This window comes from Coregonus lavaretus (assembly GCF_964263955.1).
Source record: "Coregonus lavaretus genome assembly, chromosome: 17".
NCBI lineage: Eukaryota > Metazoa > Chordata > Actinopteri > Salmoniformes > Salmonidae > Coregonus > Coregonus lavaretus.
In genome coordinates, this window is record NC_140004.1 from 19,827,175 (window position 1) to 19,848,268 (window position 21,094).

The 21,094-nt window shown below is 40.7% G+C and overlaps 1 protein-coding gene across 1 annotated transcript in view; it reads left to right on the forward strand.

Moving 5' to 3' along the window:
* Nucleotides 1–5,165: 5,165 nt before the first annotated feature.
* Nucleotides 5,166–21,094, forward strand: part of LOC311144884 (hemicentin-1-like) — a gene marked incomplete at both ends in the record, with an annotated part of 82,943 nt that continues 67,014 nt past the window's right edge. The window contains 4 exons of the mRNA XM_084181052.1: nt 5,166–5,439; nt 7,882–7,952; nt 9,669–9,827; nt 14,675–14,797. Of these exons, the coding sequence (XP_084037178.1) occupies nt 5,166–5,439; nt 7,882–7,952; nt 9,669–9,827; nt 14,675–14,797 (627 nt within the window). The remainder of the gene's footprint in view (nt 5,440–7,881; nt 7,953–9,668; nt 9,828–14,674; nt 14,798–21,094) is intronic.

Sequence of the window (21,094 nt, forward strand, 5' to 3'; positions counted from 1 at the left end):
TGGTCAATTGATCTGTTTGAGGATGACAATGTCTGTTATTGAGAATACTACCGTTTACGAAGGACAGTATAGTATAGACGTCAGAGACTCACCATGGTCTGAAAACAATGCAGAGCAGCCATTGTCAGACCACAGTTTGTCCTTATGCATTATTCAAGTGCCCTCTGCTGATTGCTGGCAATCAAAAAGCCATGCAGTGCTCAGAGAGGAGAGAGGGCAGTTAGCTGGTCTCTCCTCCCCTCTGTCAAATGTATTCCACAGCCCATTATTGCCAATTGCAGCTGACGTCCTGCTCAACATGTGATAGAGTGTGTTTGAGCTCAATATAGACACATACATGGGACAGCTTGGGTTTAAAGTAGCACTGCATGTACTTGTTAGTTCAGTGTCCCTTATGTCAATAGGATCTTGCACTGTTTGTGTCCATGTCTGATTTCATTGCCACATTGAACTCAATGGCGATTATTATTACAGATTCCCAGATTCCCATCACACCTGCTATGAGAAAAAAGCATCTACAAGCATCAACATCCCTCCATGCACCATCCAGAAGGAGACATGGAGTGAGGAGAAGGGCAAGGACTTGTGTAATACTGTCGTCAATTGCACATATTCATCTGCACTCTAAGCATTGAAAACAACTCTGAGCCTTCTGATATAAAAAATGTTTAAATAAAAAAGGACAAGAGGGGAATATACACTGAACTTATACATACAAGCAAGGAAGTTGTTTTTCCCTGTGGACTATACTGGAGGATACCCCTTGAGGTGTGTGTGAACTGTGAACGGCACTCAACAGATTCATAGTGGTGTGCTGTCACATGGCTACCTGAAAGACTACAGCGGGAGACATCAGCAGGCACTGATTGTTTTTGAGAGTGTTGAGGGAGATCAACTTATTTATAAACCCATGTATATAGGATATATTATAAATAGCCTTGTTATTATGTGTTGCTTTGCTGCATTTGTTGGAGTGCTGTTCAATCACATGAAATTAAGCTTAAGCTTTTTTAAAATCAGTTTTAATCAATGGAATGCTTTTTTACATCCTGCTTCCTGCACAAACCGCTTCCTTCGTTTTCTTTTATCATTTTATTTGGGGAGAATGTGGTCGGGGAGGGGCTTTCATTTGTAAGGCTTAATTTATTATGTTTGTATTATGTGCCTCCTATTGTGTTGGATGTATGTTCCGTTTCCCATCAGCACTACATCCTGAATGAAATGATCAAGCAACCAACACAGTGTAATTCCTCACAGTTGACATATCTCAATTGAGGCTCATTATTTCCTTTGAGGGCGTCTTACTCCACCCTGTGTATACATAAGGCTTCAGCTATTCTTGTTGTAAAGCTTTTTGCAGGCTTTCTGTTTGAGTCTGTCCTCTTTGTGTCTGTCCTGTGTGTTCAACAGAAGCCATAAATCCCAGCATGTGATGATGCCTTTCGTCTTCAGTCTCGGTCATTTCAGTCTGAACATTAGGTATTTGTCAGCTTCACTGATTTAGCCTTATTCAAGTGATAAAGATAATTTACCCCTGTGCTGTCATTTACATTTAACAACACAGAGCACCGAGTAAAATGCATTTTAAAGCTGCAATATGTAACTTTTTGGGCGACCCGACAAATTCACATAGATATTTGAGTTATAGATCTGTCTAAGAAGCGGTAGATCTGTTCTATGTGCGCTATTTCTATGCTTCCCGTTCGTACTTGCTTGTTTTGTCACATAAACTGAAATTAGGCGAACTATGAGAATTTTTGCAACAAGGAAATGGCGGGGCGATTTCTGCATAGTGGACCTTTTAAGTGGCTGCCTTTACATTTTGTGTGATTGAAATTCTGTTTTTGTAACTTCAACTTCAAAACTATCTAAACTCAATTTGTTTCCTAAATGGTGTCTTTTACTAAAAAATTGTAAAAATAAAGAAAAACCCTTGAATTAATAGGTTTGTCCAAACCTTTGACTGGTAGTGTATATATACACTATCAATCAAAGGTTTGGACACATCTACTAATTCCAGGGTTTTTCTTTGCTTTCAATATTTTGTACATTGTAGAATAATAGTAAGTAAAGACATCAAAACTACAAAATAACACATATGGAATCATGTAGTAACCAAAATAGTGTTAAACAAATAAATTAAAAATTATGATTTCAGATTCTTCAAAGTAGCCACCCTTTGCCTTTATGACAGCTTTGCATTCTCTCAACCAGCTTCATGAGGTAGTCACCTGGAATGCATTTCAATTAACATGTGTGACTTGTTAAAAGTTAATTTGTGGAATTTCCTTATTAATGTGTTTGAGCCAATCAGTTGTGTTGCGACAAGGTAGGGGTGATATACAGAAGATAGTCCTATTTGGTAAAAGACCAAGTCCATATTCTGGCAAGAACAGCTCAAATAAGCGAAGAGAAACGACAGTCCATCATTACTTTAAGACATGAAGGTCAGTTAATAAGGAACATTTCAAGAACTTTGAACGTTTCTTCAAGTGCAGTCGCAAAAACCATCAAGCGCTATGATGAAACTCGCTTTCATGAGGTCCGCCACAGGAGGAAGACCCAGAGTTACCTCTGCTGCAGAGGATAAGTTCATTAGAGTTACCAGCCTCAGAAATGGGCAATTAACTGCACCTCAGATTTCACCTCACAGAATTCAAGTAACAGACACATCTCAGCATCAACTGTTCAGAGGAGACTACCTGAATCAGGCCTTCATGGTCGAATTGCTGCAAAGAAACCACTCCTAAAGGACACCAATAATAAGAAGAGACTTGCTTGGGCCAAGAAACACAAACAATGGACATTAGACCCGTGGAAATCTGTCCTTTGGTCTGATGAGTCCAGATTTAAGATTTTTGGTTCCAGCCGCCGTGTCTTTGAGACGCAGAGTAGGTGAACGGATGATCTCCGCATGTGTGGTTCCCACCGTGAAGCATGGAGGAGGAGGTGTGATGGTGTGGGGGTGCTTTGCTGGTGACACTGTCTGTGATTTATTTAGAATTCAAGGCATACTTAACTAGCATGGCTACCACAGCATTCTGCAGCGATACGCCATCCCATCTGGTTTGCGCTTAGTGGGACTATCATTTGTTTTTCAACAGGACAATGACCCAAAACACACCTCCAGGCTGTGGAAGGGCTATTTGACCGAGGAGAGTGATGGAGATTTGTTTAACACTTTTTTGGTTATTACATGATTCCATATGTTGTATTTCATAGTTTTGATGTCTTTACTACTATTCTGCAAAGTAGAAAATAGTACAAATAAAGAAAAACCCTTGAATGACTAGGTGTGTCCAAACTTTTGACTGGTACTGTATATATATTTCGGTTACTTCGGTAACTTCCTACAATTCTACACATTTTGCCATGTGGCAAAGATAAACATTTTCAGTTTTATAACTAATCTCATGCTATTCTACACATTTTGCAATGAGGCTGCGAGAATTAGGCACTTTAAAGCTAATTTCCTGCAATTCTACACATATTGCCATGGGGCAGAGAGGAAAATATGCAGTTTTACACAGTAGCTAATCTCATACTATTCTACACATTTTGGAATGAGGCTGAAAGAATTTATAATTTTTAAGGCCAATTTCCTGCTATTCTACACATTTTGCCATGCTGCTGAGAGAAAAGATTGCAGTTTTACAGCTAATTTCCTGTAATTCTAAAAAAAACATTTACGTGGCTTATGATGTGTTCATATCTGACCTGGGGAGGGGGGAGTGACCATAGAGATCCTATTACTAGAGGGGCTATGTCATAAACCTTCAGATTTCCAGAATGTGGTGACAATGGGCGGCAGGTAGCTTAGTGGTTAAGAGCGTTGTGCCAGTAACCGAAAGGTCGCTGGTTCTAATCCCCGAGCCGACTAGGTGAAAAATCTGTCGATGTGCCCTTGAGCAAGGCACTTAACCCTAATTGCTCCTGTAAGTCGCTCTGGATAAGAGTGTCTGCTAAATAATGTAAATGTAAATGTACAATGGCAGCCATATTGGTCAGGGAGAAATCCAAACCAGTCTAATTGGAATCAATGGCAAAAGAGGCATACTCTTGATTTTACTTATGCAGGAAAATAAAACAAAGGCATGTGATGTATCAGAAATTGTGTCATTGAATTATTGTTAACCTACAATATTGTCAAATAATCCTGAATACAGTTTATACAGGTTTTATACACATTTTCTGTATATATAGCCTCTAAAATATATGTAAACAGACCATAGATGTCTAAATGTTTTGTTTTCTTGGAAAGCTGAGAGTGCTATCATATGATACAATATCAGTGCTTGTTGCATTTACAACTTGTCTAAATCCTATAATCTACTGATTTCAGCCAGTGTATGTCTGTGGATTGACTGCATTGTTTGAATGGAATGTTGGCATATTAATTTGTAAAATTAATGGAATCATTCCTCTGGATGGCTAGCAAGCTAACAAACGTTTGTGCAGATAAATTCTTCAAATTCAACATTTTACACAATATCTTATCACAGGACTGACAAACCGTGGTTGACCAACTCCCTGTTTATATTATTAGATATTTTTTAATGTATTTTTGGGAGAATGCAGGGTGCGTGGTATGCCAGCTGAATATATACACTGCTGTTATAATAAATCCCAAGCCATTTCGACAATGATGAGTCGTGAAAACAATTATTCTCCACTGTAAAACTGCTTAAAAGTTGAGCACAATTGCATCTCTAAGGTTAACCGGATCCAGTCATGAGTACCCGGCCAGGAGAATGTGGATGGGGTTGGGGCTGGAAGTCATAGCCGGGTCAAGTTACACAAAAAAAAAGGGCTTGTTCCTACTCAGGACCTTTTTAACACCCATCCCTGCCCCCGTTCGGAGCGCTCAGCATACACTACCATTTCTCGAGGGGAGCTGCTTTCTTCAGTCCATCCAAACTTTTGTGCATGGATGTTACTCGGGACGAAATAACGTGCTACACCATCTGGTCTAGATCTGCATGGAGACTATTTCAGTTGAGGCACAACATTTTCCAAATATTTGTTATTTTGTTGTTTTTTGGCAATAATTCGATTTCTATAGATACGTTTTTGGGGGGATGCGCCAAAACTTTATTTTTTATGTGTTAGTGTTTTAACTGGTCTGTTACATTTCTGAAATCAAACACAGATGCAGTAAATTGAGAATGACCGGTATTATGTTGAAGTGCCTTGTCTTGGCGCTCTTTATTTGCGGGCACAAAGTCCTGACCGACCTGGGAGTTGAGGGTGGCCAGGAACACTTTGATTCCATGGACAGTGACAGCGCTTCAACCCTGGCATTTGTGTTCGATGTTACTGGCTCAATGTACGACGACCTCAAACAGGTGATAGAGGGCGCCTCTCGGATCCTGGAAAAGACCCTCAACCGGAGGACCAGACCCATCAAAAACTTTGTCCTCGTCCCATTTCATGACCCAGGTAAAAAAAAAAATGAAGAAAAGTTGCAGAACCCTAATTATTTATTACAAGAGTAAGACATTTAGCATTTTTGAAAAAGACAAATGACAATAGGCCTACATTATTTACATTAAACAATTGACATTAAACAATAAGGCCTCAATCAGATCAAACATAAAAGTAACTGTCCTGTGTTTCCAGATTTCTATGAAATATGACATAATTAATTACAATATGAGTGATGGGCCAGCTCAACCTCCTCAGGAGGATGACATCATCCTCTATGAGGAAATAGCAAGCATTTTTAAAACTTCTGTTTGAGGTACAAATTTAAGGTGTTTTTTTTTTACTGTTTTTTTTTTCTTCAATTTATGCTTTGGCCACAAATACAAGTATAGAATGAGTCCCCAAGCATCCCTCTTCCACTCAACCTCAATGGGAAAGCTGGAGCTTGATAAATGAGAGTGCCCTAATGGGGGAGGCTGTCTGCTTGTGTGTAATTACCCCAATCACCCCCATCCACCCCTCCGGAAAGCCTACCAGCCCCAGTAACCAACCCTGGGTGGAAGGGCTGGAGTTTGGGAAGGGGATGGCGTGCTCAGCTAGCTACACTAACGTCACACATTCTATCTGTGTTTAATGTAGTGTGCCCTTGGGGACATTGTAAGCCTCCTGAGATTGCAAAGAAACTGGGTGACAAAGAGGCGTGACAATGTCCATGTTGTATGGACTCTTATGACTGAAGTGGGGACAAAGCCTTAAAATGCCTGACAAGAAAAAGACAGAGGGAGAGAGAGGGATAAAGAAATACTCACCAGGCAGTCTGACAGTCTGACATTCTGACATGTCCACGTATTATCAAGGTTTAATAGTTATATTTGGTAAGCAATGTGATGGCAAAGCTTGAAGCACACACACAAACACACACACACTGCCCCCACCCCAACCTACTTGCCTCTCCCTCACACTAGAGTGAAATACTGTTCTATATGGCAAGCTATTCTATATGACACACAATATATTCTCTGTGTGTTGGTTAATGTTTACTGCTCCATCGATCAGCCCCTGAAGGATTCCAAATAAGTGTCAGATCTTAGCAGGCTGTTATTTGTCACATTGAGGTCTACTGCAGTATGAGAAGGGTTCAGGTCACCCAACAGAGAGTGCTGACTTCAGCACTAAACACAACTAATGATTACTCAGTCATCATGGGCATTTTGAAGAGATGGCACAATACCTCCACAGACATGCTATATTTAAGCAATAAGGTACGAGGGGGTGTGGTATATGGCCAATATTCCATGGCTACGGGCTGTTCTTAAGCACGACACAACCGGCAAATGGTACCGGAGCATCGGCTCTCAGACCAAGACAGCTTCTACCCCCAAGCCATAAAACTGCTAAATAATCAATTAATGGTACCCGAACTATCTGCAATGATTCTATCTTGCACTGACCCTACACTGTATACACTCACACACAACACACTCACAATCATCATTTGCTGCTGCTACTCTGTTCTTTATTTGACTCTTATTATTATCTATCCTGATGCCTAGTCACTTTACCCTGCCTTCATGTACAATTCCTACCTCAAATCTCTGCACATTGACATGGTACTGGTACATTTACATTTTAGTCATTTAGCAGACGCTCTTATCCAGAGCGACTTACAGTTAGTGAATGCATACATTATTTTTTTCATACTGGCCCCCCGTGGGAATCAAACCCACAACCCTGGCGTTGCAAACGCCATGCTCTACCAATTGAGCTACATCCCTGCTGGCCATTCCCTCTCCTACCCTGGGCCAATTGTGCGCCGCCCCATGGGTCTCCCGGTCGCGGCCGGCTACGACAGAGCCTGGATTTGAACCAGGATCTCTAGTGGCACAGCTAGCACTGCGATGCAGTGCCTTAGACCACTGCGCCACTCGGCGCACATAAATGGTACTCCCTGTATATAGCTCCATTCTTGTGTGTTTTATTTTATTCCTCTTGTGTTAGTATTTAATTTTTATTTATAAACTCTGCATTGTTGGGAAGGGCTTGTAAGCAAGCCTTTCACGGTAACGTCTACACCAGTTGTATTCGGCGCATGTGACAAATACAGTTTTTATTTTATTTTATTTGAGCAGCATGAACTGCTGTTAAAATTTGGAGTGTAGTGCCTCCATTTTGCTATTAACTCCAGAAATCATGGATGACTGAGGACTTGAATTACTGTATGTGGCAACTACAACGTCCTTTTCCCAATATGTTCATTTTGATTATGTCCCAAGAGCTAAAAAACTAAATAGGAAAGACCTGCAGTTTTCATAGTAGATAATCAAGCACCCTATCATTTTTCAGTGCAACTGACTTACCTTTTTTCCTTTCATATTCAGTATTGATTGATTGTACTTTGATTATCCAGCCATTCGTCATGTATAATGTTAATAACATCCACAGTATGTTTTCTTCTAGACATTGGCCCTGTGTCCATCACCACTGACCCAAAGAAGTTCCAGCAGGATCTGCAGGAGCTGTTTGTCCAAGTGTGTACCATCTCTGCCAGAACATCCGCCAGACTCCATATGATAGGCTGTACATACTGTACTTTATATCAATCTGTAGACCAGGATGGATATAGGCTATACAGGATATGTACAGTACCAGTCAAAAGTTTGGACACACCTCCTCATTCAAGGGTTTTTCTTTATTTTTACTATGAAATAACACATATGGAATCATGTAGTAACCAGAAAAGTGTTGAACAAATCAAAATATATTGTATATTTGAGATTCTTCAAAGTTGCCACCTTTTGCCTTCTTTCCTTCTTAATGCGTTTGAGCCAATCAGTTGTGTTGTGACAAGGTAGGGTTGGTATACAGAAGATAGCCCTATTTGGTAAAATACTAAGTTCATATTCTGGCAAGAACAGCTCAAATAAGCAAAGAGAAACGAGGTCAGTTAATACGGAACATTTCAAGAACTTTGAAAGTTTCTTCAAGTGCAGTCGCAAAAACCATCAAGCGCTATGATGAAACTGGCTCTCATAAGGACCACCACAGGAAAAGAAGACCCAGAGTTACCTCTGCTGCAGAGGATAAGTTCATTCGAGTTACCAGCCTCAGAAATCGGCAATTAACTGCACCTCAGATTGCAGCCCAAATAAATGCTTCACAGAGTTCAAGTAACAGACACATCTCAACATCAACTGTTCAGAGGAGACTGCGTGAATCAGGCCATCATGGTCAAATTGCTGCAAAGAAACCACTCCTAAAGGACACCAATGATAAGAAGAGACTTGCTTGGGCCAAGAAATACAAGCAATGGACATTAGACCGGTGGAAATCTGTCCTTTGGTCTGATGAGTCCAAATTTGAGATTTTTGGTTCCAACCCCCGTGTCTTTGTGAGACGCAGAGTAGGTGAACGGATGATCTCCGCATGTGTGGTTCCCACCATGAAGCATGGAGGAGGAGGTGTGATGGTATGGGGTTGCTTTGCTGGTGACACTGTCAGTGATTTATTTAGAATTCAAGGCACACTTAACCAGCATGGCTAACACAGCATTCTGCAGCGATATGCCATGCCATCTGGTTTGCGCTTAGTGGGCTGTGTAAGGGCTATTTGTCCAAGAAGGAGAGTGATGGAGTGCTGCATCAGATGACCTGGCCTCCACAATCATATGACCTCAACCCAATTGAGATGGTTTGGGATGAGTTGGTCCGCAGAGTGAAGGAAAAGCAGCCAACAAGTGCTCAGCATATGTGGGAACTCCTTCAAAACTGTTGGAAAATATTTCTAGGTGACTACCTCATGAAGCTGGTTGAGAGAATGCCAAGTGTGCAAAGCTGTCATCAAGGCAAAGGGTGGCTACTTCGAAGAATCTTAAATATAAAATATATTTTGATTTGTTTAACACTTTTTTGGTTACTACATGATTCGATATGTGTTATTTCATAGTTTTGATGTCTTCACTATTATTCTATAATGTAGAAAATTGTAAAAAATTAAGAAAAACCCTTGAATGAGTAGGTGTGTCCAAACCTTTGACTGGTAGTGTAGATATGCAGACTACTTAAAAATGACACTCATAGTCTCTACGTACAGTCAATACAGTATAGTATAGGTTTCTACACTAAATAGGATTATGGTTAGGCTATACAGCACAGGTCTTTAGACTATGCATAGTGATGCATTTCCTGTTCTTATAGAGGCCCTCACTGATGGCGTTGGATCAATGTCTGTGTGTTGTCTTCTCTCAGGGAGGTGGAGACTGTCCAGAGATGAGTATAGGAGCCATAAAGAAGGCCCTGGAGGTGTCCCTACCAGGCTCCTTCATCTACGTGTTCACTGACGCCAGGGCCAAAGACTACCGCCTCAAACGGGACGTGCTGCAGCTGGTGCAGCTCCGACAGTCACAGGTAATGATTGCAGTCAAGAAAATGCTGGGTTGTTTGGTTGACCCAACTGCTGGGTTGTAGGCGTTGGGTCACTTAGTTGGGTTGTTTTCTTTAACCTTTAAAAGTCTAGTCCATAGAAACGCATTCAATAACACATTAAGAAATGGCTGAAAAGACAGTAAAACATTTTATCATAAGGAATAAGGTTTTGAAGTGTCTGTCCTACAGTACCAGTCAAAAGTTTGGACACACCCACTAATTCCATGTTTTTTCTTAATTTTTTACTATTTTCTACATTGTAGAATAATAGTGAAGAAATCAGAACTATGATATAACACACATGGAATCATGTAGTAACCAAAAAAGTGTTAAACAAATCAAAATATATTTCATATTTGATATTCTTCAAAGTAGTCACCCTTTGCCTTGATGACAGCTTCGCACACTCTTGGCATTCTCTCAACCAGCTTCATGAGGTAGTCACCTGGAATGTATTTCAATTAACAGGTGTGCCTTTTTAAAAGTTAATTTGTGGAATTTCTTTCCTTCTTAATGCGTTTGAGCCAATCAGTTGTGTTGTGACAAGGTAGGATTGGTATACAGAAGATAGCCCTATTTGGTAAAAGACCAAGTCCATATTATGGCAAGAACAGCTCAAATAAGCAAAGAGAAACAACAGTCCATCATTACTTTAAGACATGAAGGTCAATCAATCCGGAAAATTTCAAGAACTTTTAACATTTCTTTAAGTGCTGTCGCAAAAACCATCAAGCGCTATGATGAAACTGGCTCTCATGAGGACCGCCACAGGAAAGGAAGACCCAGAGTTACCTCTGTTGCAGAGGATAAGTTCATTAGAGTTTCCAGCCTCAGAAATTGCAGCCCAAATAAATGTTTCACAGAGTTCAAGTAACAGACACATCTCAACATCAACTGTTCAGAGGAGACTGCATGAATCAGGCCTTCATGGTCAAATTGCTGCAAAGAAACCACTACTAAAGGACACCAATAAGAAGAAGAGACTTGCTTGGGCCAAGAAACACGAGCAATGGACATTAGACCGGTGGAAATCTGTCCTTTGGTCTGATGAGTCCAGATTTGAGATTTTTGGTTCCAACCGCCGTGTCTTTGTGAGACACAGAGTAGGTGAACGGATGATCTCTGCATGTGTGGTTCCCACCGTTAAGCATGGAGGAGGAGGTGTGGGGGTGCTTTGCTTGTGACACTGTCTGTGATTTATTTAGAATTCAAGGCACACTTAACCAGCATGGCTACCACATTATTCTACAGCGATACGCCATCCCATCTGGTTTGCGCTTAGTGGGACTATCATTTGTTTTCCAACAGGACAATGACCCAACACACCTCCAGGCTGTGTAAGGGCTATTTGACCAAGAAGGAGAGTGATGGAGTACTGCATCAGATGACCTGGCCTCCACAATCATCCGACCTCAACCCAATTGAGATGGTTTGGGATGAGTTGGACCGCAGAGTGAAGGAAAAGCAGCCAACAAGTGCTCAGCATATGTGGGAACTTACAGTCGTGCGTGCATACATTTTTGTGTATGGGTGGTCCCGGGGATCGAACCCACTACCTTGGCGTTACAAGCGCCGTGCTCTACCAGCTGAGCTACAGAGGACTGTTGGAAAAGCATTCCAGGTGAAGCTGATTGAGAGAATGCCAAGAGTGTGCAAAGCTGTCATCAAGGCAAAGGGTGGCTATATCTCAAATATAAAATATATTTTGATTTGTTTATAACTTTTTTGGTTACTACATGATTCCATATGTGTTATTTCATAGTTTTGATGTCTTCACTATTATTCTACAATGTAGAAAATAGAACAAATAAAGAAAAACCCTGGAATGAGTAGGTGTGTCCAACCCTTTGACTGGTACTGTATATCTGGGAGATACAAGAAAGCTCAGGAAATATTTTTGTTTTTTGTACACATATTTAACCCCTTATTTTTGTTGCCACAAAACTACCTCCATAATTCCATTCATTTTTATGAGTTACCATCAGACGAGTCCCGGGACACCATCGTGTTCGTGTTCGTCTTTCCATAGAGTTTTTGGGGATGTCTCGTAGTCTGACAAACACCGCTGTAGCTCGGCCACCTTCCACCTTCCACTGCAGATGCTAGCTTAAACTGACGTATTTTGATGGGGATTTTTTTATTATGTTACTTAGATTGATGCACTGGTGCATTAATAGACTCTTAAGGATTAATAAGAGCAAGGTTTGGTTGTTGATGCTGGGTTATTGGTGCTGGGTTATTGGTGCTGGGTTATTGGTGCTGGGTTATTGAGATATGACCCAGCAGGTCAGATCAGAAGACTGGAGGTGTAGTTTAGTAGGGGTGTGGCTTTCAGATAGTTATTTTCAGTCACCTGTGAGAGTAAATGTAATTCCTGTTCATGTGTTCTGTTGTATAATTATCATATGTTAAGGTTGAACGTTGACACATGTATAGCTTCTATGAGGCTTAGGGAGCTGTCGAAATGTACACAGTTATGAAAATGGGGGAGGGTCATGCTTTTTACATTTCAGTCAGGGGAAGGATTTAGTATTTTTTTGTTTAGTCCAGGGGAGGGTCATGTCATTTGTAATCGATCAAATGTCATATTGGTCAGGGTTTGAGAATTAGTTGCTTATTATAGTATCTCATGTGTGCCCGATGATACCCCTTATCCCTCATTCTCTGCTCGGCGTGCAATATCAAGTGTGCATAGTGTGGTCACAATAAAATGATCCATAGCTTATACTATAGGCTATAGGCCTGTACGAAGAGCATGCTCAGAGAAGCACAGGGCAAAGTTATATTTCTAAGAAAATGTACTTCCTTCCCGAGTTTTTGCGCTGCTGGGATGGTGTATATAAAGCTAGGCTACACTGCATTACACACTGCAATGGATAGGTGTTCCCATTCCTGAGCCCTGGCCTGCCCTGCTCTTGCTGATGTAAACTATTTTGTGCTGCCCAACCAATGACTGTGCTGTGTAAGGTGGCACTTCAGGAGGTGAGTCAAAGGCTTCTTCAGAAAATATTTTTTTCTTTTCCAAAAAATGCTATATCTATTCTGTGCGTGAGCACTAGGCCTACTGATTTCCTGTTCAGTTTAAAAAGGAGAGCGCGAAGATGAGAAGGAGGACTGGATGTAAGCTTGCTACTGCTATAATTGATTTTATTGATGTTTCGTTTCCCATAATGAAGCTATTTATCAGTTATTGACCTCACAATAAGCCATATTCAAGTAATTTATATAACTTGCATTACTATGAAGCGGCAACTGTGGAGATAGACAGCGAATGGGTGCTGAAAGTAGGCTAATTTGAGAAGGCCTAATTCATTTAAACAGTCTTCATTTTAATTTGACTTTAGGCTACTAACAACAAGAGGGCTGGAGGCTATTTCTTCCTATTCAAGAAATAAGAGGTATGCCTACCTGTTTGACAGATGAAATTATAGTCTACTATCCATAGATTTTGTCAGCCAATTCCTTCAGTCACCATGCACTCCTTAAATAGCTCAGTGTCAGTGAAGAGATTGGTGTGTTAAGTTAAAACCAGGGCTCAAATTGAGGGAGAATGTGAGGGTATTGTGGCCTTTGTTAAAGAAAATGGCTAAAAGCATAGGCCTAAACCTTGTTAGCTTAAGATGTTGAAAAACAAAATGTAATGGACCTGATTATATAAAGTGATCTATAATAACGTTTTAGTCCTTAATGCTTTATGCTAGAAACAAGCTGTAAAATGCCAGGGAAAGACAAGACTCCAATGCATATGGGATATATTTGGTTAGCCTCTATGATTATATAGCCAAGGAGACAAAAAATTTACTTTACTTGGGAAGTAATGTGTGACTTTGTCACTATCAATTGACATTCAACATTTCAACAGGCTATTAAACAACATACTAACTCTAAATCAGTCAGGAACAAGCCAGGTAGCTTAAGAAGGAACTAAAATTAATTATTTAGGCTATATTATTATTATTATTTCAAGGCTATAGCCTGCCATTTAAGAAATAAATGGTGAAACATTTGTGACACGCTACAGGCTGGCAGGAACACTCAGCATTTCAACAACACATCAACAACAGCACTTCAACAACATGCCTATAAATGTTGCATTACGGCTGTATAAAATAAAACGAATTACTTAGAAGTACAGTGCCTTTGAATTCACTTTTAGATACATGAGTTTGGCCAGGCTTTGGTTTGAGGATCATGCGGTGAGCTATGCATGCCTAGTTTGTTAATTTAGCCTAGCAGATGTTCTTATTTTCCCATGCCTTAATCACAGTCAAACAAATCTATTTTGTAACAACAATATCATGGAATAAAATAGAATAAATAACATACAGTCTCTTACAGAAGTGTATGAGTTCCATAAAAGCCTATGTAAATCCCATTGTTGGGGTGCAATAAGGTGGCATACCTTATGATAATATTGTAGTAGAATGTGAAAAACGCCCAATTTTTTAAAATACATTTGCAGTATATAACATTAACATGATGAACAGGAATTGCATTTACTATCATGGGTGGCCAATAAGATATATCAGAAAGCCACACCCACAGTAAGCTAAGCCTCCTGAAAATTACCTAAGGATTACAAGCTGCTAGGTCAATCCAGCATGAAAGTAATAAATACCCAAATGATGGTTAAATTAACCCATGTTTGGGTAATCACGCAGTCCAACTGGCTCGGTCAAAATAACCCAGCATGTGTTCCTTCCAATATTTACCCAGCACTGGGTTACCAAAAAACCCAAATTAGAGTGTGATTGTAATGTATGATTACAGTAATCTCATGAAAGTTCAGTAGTAATAACCATCCACTGCTGTCCTCTGTGTGCACCCAGGTTGTGTTTGTGCTGACTGGGGACTGTGGAGACCGCTCTCAGCCTGGGTACAGAGCCTATGAGGAGATCGCTGCCACCAGTTCTGGACATATCTTCCACCTGGACAAGCAGCAGGTCAATGAGGTGAGAATCAGAAGAGGAGAGTCATCAAACTAATGTATATATATTTTTTCAAGCACACTCATGAGGTTGTGCTGAGTCAATGGTCAACCATAGTGTGATTTTTCTGTAAAAATGATAGGTTTATAGACTCTTCAGGACATGGGTAAAAAAAATGCAGGCGGGTTCAAAGGAACACATGGTGAATGGAGAATATTTTATATGTAAAAGCAGTCGAAAGAATAGCGATATGAACCTGATATCACCCATACATGTAGTCATAGTATATTTTATTGACACACATAAAATATTTTTGAAGTGCATATTAAATGTACCAGGAACTAGGGGTGAGTGATTCCTTTATCTCAGCATGTAACTGAACCCCAAATCTTGGAAACCTAAATCAACGGGGCTCAATAACTCCCAGTCAAACTTAAAAGAAGCCAGAGTTTCCTTTGGGAGAGACACTGGTATCCTGCATGTCATCACAGGAGATGGCTGGGCTGAGGAAAGGGGCAGCTCTACACTGGAGCCAAGTATGACTGTTCACTGGGATGTGGCTCACTGAACCCTTGAACCAAGCTCTCTATGTGTGTTTTTATATGTTTCTGCTTTCTTTCAAATCATGTCAGTCTTTATGTATTCATGTGTATGTACTGTATATATGGTGCGTGTGTGTATGTGTGTTGGATCGGGTTCTATTAACACTTCATAACCTCCACAGTTTTTTGAGTGTAATGGTAAATAGTGAAGTGCTGAGGGACCACATTCACACCACCAACAGAAACCAGTCCACTCATTGTGAGCCCCAGCTGGCCAGAGTGTGGATAGTGCTAGACCAGGTTGGATTGCCTTTACATGTTTTAAAGTGACCCCTCTCACCTTTCAAATGTTTTGCTAATTCAAGCTCTCCACTCATTTAGCATGGATCAACAGAACTACAATTGTATTTCAGATGTACTGTATTTACACCCAGTAGGATTGTAACTCCTGGGTGGCATGGTATTACTGAATTAATGTAAATCCTTTAATCCTTAGAAACCACATACCTCAAATCGAACTAAAATCTTCCCTCTTAATATCAGTTTAATAAACTGCGGCCAAATCAAATATACACAATCTTTTGTGGTCTTAGGCGGAGATGTGGAGGGAAAACAGACTGCTTATTTTACTCTCTAATCCCAGGATATGATCTGTCAAGGCTTCCCTCTTCCTCTCCAACACAGCTGCCCTCTTGGCTGGCTCCAAATCCACACACAACAGCTCATTGTGAAACCTTGTGTGTGACACTCCTTAAACTCTTAATACTTAACTTGTTCTAATCACTGGAGCAATCTGCCAACAAGCCCTCGGGCAGAAAAATAACACTAATGCGCTGTTTAAACTTGGATTCTGGTCCTAATGGTCATGGAGGCCATCCTCAATTCTCAGTGTGTGAGGGATGTGAGAGGGCTGAGAACCTGGCCAAGAGAAATCTTTCTGGGCTCTGTGAGGTTTCATCCATGCACTAATCCGTGTACATGGATGATGTCTGTTCTATTACGTGAGCCGGCCATGAGCTCATGGGTTATTGCTGTCCATCTATAAACTACTCTAGACTATGATCACCTTGTCAGCAGCTTGGCTAATGCATGTTCGTGTCTCTGTGTTTCAACTCCACACGCACTCCTCACTGAAGTGGCTGGACTTCCTTCCATAAAATAACCACTCGTAACATTGGCCCAATGGTTTCCTCATCATGTGGGCCCAGTAGTGAGTTAAAGGGACAGGAGTGTTTTTAAAAATATAAATTAAATCCAGTTAACCCGTATCCTCTGTTGTGTTCCTGAGGTTAGTGAATAAAGCCAGTCTCTGTAGTATAGACCTGCTCTCAGAGACAGGAAGACAGATGTGCTAGACTCTTGCCTGTTGTCTGGGGGAAAGGTAGGTGTTTTGAGGATCCCATCCAATAGGAGAACGGGGGTCCATTTGGGACTGATTTGGCCTAATAGCCTGGTTCCTGGCACCCTGTCTCCTCTCTCACAGTGATGGTGGTAGCGTCTTAACCCCAGAGCCGGAGTTGGGAGACCCCTTTCTGCAAGGAGGGCTGTGGTCTATAGGTTCCCCAACAGCAATGGGAGAAACATTCAGGCGGTCTGCTGGGGGGTTTCAAATGGCCATGAGGAGGAGGAACCCCTGTAGAAAACAACCTAGCTGGAGGATGAAAAGAACAGTGTATCTCCTTAGGCTTAGCTGACCTTCCTCTGCCCACCCTCCTTTCTCTATTCCTAGAATAGCGGAGGTGCTTCTTCCTGACACAACGCCATGTGCCTGTTCAGCCGAGACACAGCAGATGAGGTTTCAAAGACCCGTAGATCCTCTGGATTCCCCATGGCTCTAGCAGGGAGTGGCTGTAGCACCAGCAGCAGAACACAGCATGTTCCTCGAGACACACCTTGGCCAGACCAGACAGCATCAGCTCTATCTCTGTGTCTCCCCTGTCCCCCCTGTCCCTTTGTCTACACACTAAAATAATGGTTCTAAATAGTACCAAATAGGGGTTCTTTGGCTTGTAACTACAGCGGAACCCTTTTTGGTGCTATATAGAATGCTTTTTTGAAGGTTCAATAAAGAACCATGCTCATAAGGTTCTAAATGGAACATGTATGGTGCTGCAAAGAACCCTTTCCTAAGGTTCTATAAACAACCATTAAAAAAGGTTTTATATAACATTTCTCAATCTGAAAGGTTCTTTGTAGATCCTTTTGAAAAACCATACAGGGTTTTTTATTCTGGTCAGCCAAATTATATTGATAGAATTCCATAGGTGTTATTATTGTGTTAATTGACAAGTTGAGACAAGTGAGCTACCTCTGGAACATCTGGGGGTCCCCTGAGAAGAGAATTGAGAACCACTGACTGATTTAGTCAACTGTTCTCAATTGACTGAAGGCTATGCATGAGTTTTTCACAAGACACAATCACTGGACATAGTCATATATAATATGTAATGGCATAACACAACACATTAGATGAACTGTAATGACACTCTCACTCATGGTTGCACAAAAAGAGCTGTGCGCAAACCACACCCCAGAATATTATACTGAGCCACCTCCCATACATTTTAATTATCGCTAAAAGAGCTGTAAAGAACAATTGATGTGCTCAAAGGATTATTTGAGTCATTAGGGTTCCACATAGAACCATCACCCTTCCCAAAGAACCCTTGAGTAACCCTAATGTTGAAGTGTGTAAGGCTGTGGGGAGATGGATGTCTCTGAGTCTCACTAGGTGGTTGAGATGAAATAGACAGCGGTTTGAGGCAGATGTAGGTCACTCTATATCAGTGTCCTGCTCTGCTGGGGATGGCTGCACATGTGGCAGAAATTACAGCTGTTTCCAGCTGTAAACTCAGAGAGGAACCAGCTGCTGTCAGCACCCAGTGGGCTGGCTTTGCTCACTTCAATCTTCTCCATTATTACTAAATATATTAAGATTTGTTGAATAAGCCCCATTTCTCAGAGGGGCCACTGAAGCAATGTTTTCAGTTTGTTTTATTACGGACACAATGCAACCATAATGTCTGCACTCAGGATTATGGGGTCAAAACAAATACAAGACCACAGTTGCTTGTTAAGCACTTGAAAGATGGAAAAAGGATGGTCCGGTCAGTGAAATGAGACTCAGTTATACAACGGGTTCTTCTCTTCTTTTCCTGTAAAGGGGAAAGGACACATTGTTTTTTCTTCTGAATCCTAACCACCAGCATGATTTCACCTAGAGGGTTGAGTATATAATCAAACATTGAAATTCGACCTGTCCAATATTCTACAGTAATAGTCGAGGGAAAAAAGTATACTCAGTGATGATTACTCCTGGAATTGAATGTAATAAAGCCACCCAGGCTTATTTCAGACTCAGCGGAAGCCAGGCATTGGTTAATCTGTTCTCTGAGAACCAGATAATGACCATCATTTCAGAGTGAAGCCTCCACAATTCCATCAACCCCAGACCAGACCAGTCCTCTCAGGTAACATCCGCTATTTAAAGCCCAACCAATTTGCAGGGTTGGGGAGTAACAGACTACATGTAGCCTAATGGATTACAAAAAAAAACTGTAACTGTAATCTGTTACATTACCAGCAAATATATTGTAATCAGATTACAGATACTTTTGAAAAAGTAGATGCTTACCTCTAGCACCTTTCTGTTTTCTCAATGACGTTCAAATCAGCATTGATAAAATGCCAGGTTTAAGATTGTTCTGCCTGAGCGAGTGTGACCACAAATCAGAGACCACTATGATGACACATAATGCATTTGATGGATCGCAGGAAAAGAGCAGGAATAGGATTTTGTAAACTACAGTACAAGCTATGTCTTCCAATTGTGCGACTGCAAACAGAGCAAAACGAGAGTTTAAATTGGACAAATTCAGGTAGGTCCCTCCCCGTTTGCTTCCATTTAAGAAACGTTTTGCAAAAGAATCGGCTGCAAATTATCAAATCAAATTGTATTGGTCACATACACATATTTAGCAGATGTTATTGCGGGTGTAGCTAAATGCTTTTGCTCCTAGCTCCGACAGTGCAGTAATGTCTAACAATACACACAAATCTAAAAGTAAAATAATGGAATTAAGAAAAATATAAATATTAGGAAGAGCAATGTCGAAGTCGATATATCAAAGTGTCACCATCATAAACGTAAACAATACGCCTATGGAATACATTTTTCACATGCAAATACCACTTTCGGTAGTGCCCAAAGCATGCCATTCCGAGAGCAGCATTTATATTTCAACTTGAAGCAACGAGCCCTATCAGTCCATCATAAACAACGGAGTAGGCTAATTAGTCCTTCGTTTTTGGGTTATACTCAGGTAAAACAATTTGGCTAATCTATATTTCCATATTTCCAAGTCCTATTTTTGAAGACAAGGGGTATTAAATTAATTGGAATGACTGAAAATATGACATACTTTTTAATTTTTATGGTAAGATATAGCCTAATCATATTATTATCTGTAGTAGAAGGCAGTGAAGCCTACATAACCAACCCATTAAGTAAAATACAACATCCATTTATGGCCAGCTATGTAAACTCTAACATTGATTTATACTGCAATAGATGTAGAATTGGTAATATACATTTTTGTCTTATTCTAATGCCTCTTAAGCAGGTTGACGTTTATTGGGATGAGTCTTGTCCTTGAGGCAGAACTGAGTGATTTCAGGGCCAGCTGCAAAGTACAAATTTGCAATATTGTAAAAATGTATGAAAACAAAATTGTGTTTTTTGGCCATAATTTAAGGTTAGGCTTAGGCATTAGGGTTAGCAGTGTGGTTGAGGTTAGGGTTATTTACGGTTAGGGTTAGGCATTAGGGTTAGCAGTGTGGTTAGGGTTAAAATCAGATTTTATGACTTTGTGGCTGTGTCAGCTACTAACCTGCGCCTCTTAAGGGGAAAGTAATCTAAAAGTAACTGAAAGTAATCAGATTGTATGACTGAGTTTGGTAATCCAAAAATTACGTTACTGCTAACATTTTTTGGACAGGTAACTAGTAACTGTAATGGATTACATTCAGAAAGGATGTAGCTCAGTTGGTAGAGCATGGCGTTTGCAACGCCAGGGTTGTAGGTTCGATTCCCACGGGGGGCCAGTATGAAAAATAAAAAAATAATGTATGCACTCACTAACTGTAAGTCGCTCTGGATAAGAGCATCTGCTAAATGACTAAAATGTAAATGTACCCAACCCTGCCAATTTGACAGATAACACAGAGTAAGCCATTTCTAGCCTAAATTGATCCTGCACATTGGACCTGTTAATAATCTGGAATAGATCTCTCCCATATTTTTGTAAAGCCAGGACAGGGGAACCAATGCCATGATTCATTAAAGGCGGTGTGCAGAAGCATGGCCCTTTCTGTCAGAAAGTGTGCTACCTTCCACTGTGAGAGAAACTCCTATGGGGAATTCATGCTTAAGAGTGCAGAAAACTGTATGTTATCTTTTTGACAGTTGAGCTGTTTCACTTTCCTTTTGTTTATGGAAGATCCCTTTGAGACATACTTTGGCGATGGAAGATGGTTCAAAGACAAAGACCAGCTTGCAGTGTTAAAGCAGACAGTTTCAGAATCAGAGAGAGGTCATGAGGTCACATGCACATCCTTCCTTTCGTTTCCCTCTCATTGGGTTTCTAGTAGAGGTCTTTGCTAGAAAGTCTATCTATATAGTCTAGTCTATTGTGACAAGTCCCAGACCACCCCTGTCTAATCTGTCCTCTAGCTGTGTGGGGTGTGCTGCTGTCTTGCTGATATGAAGTCTTCTCTCCTG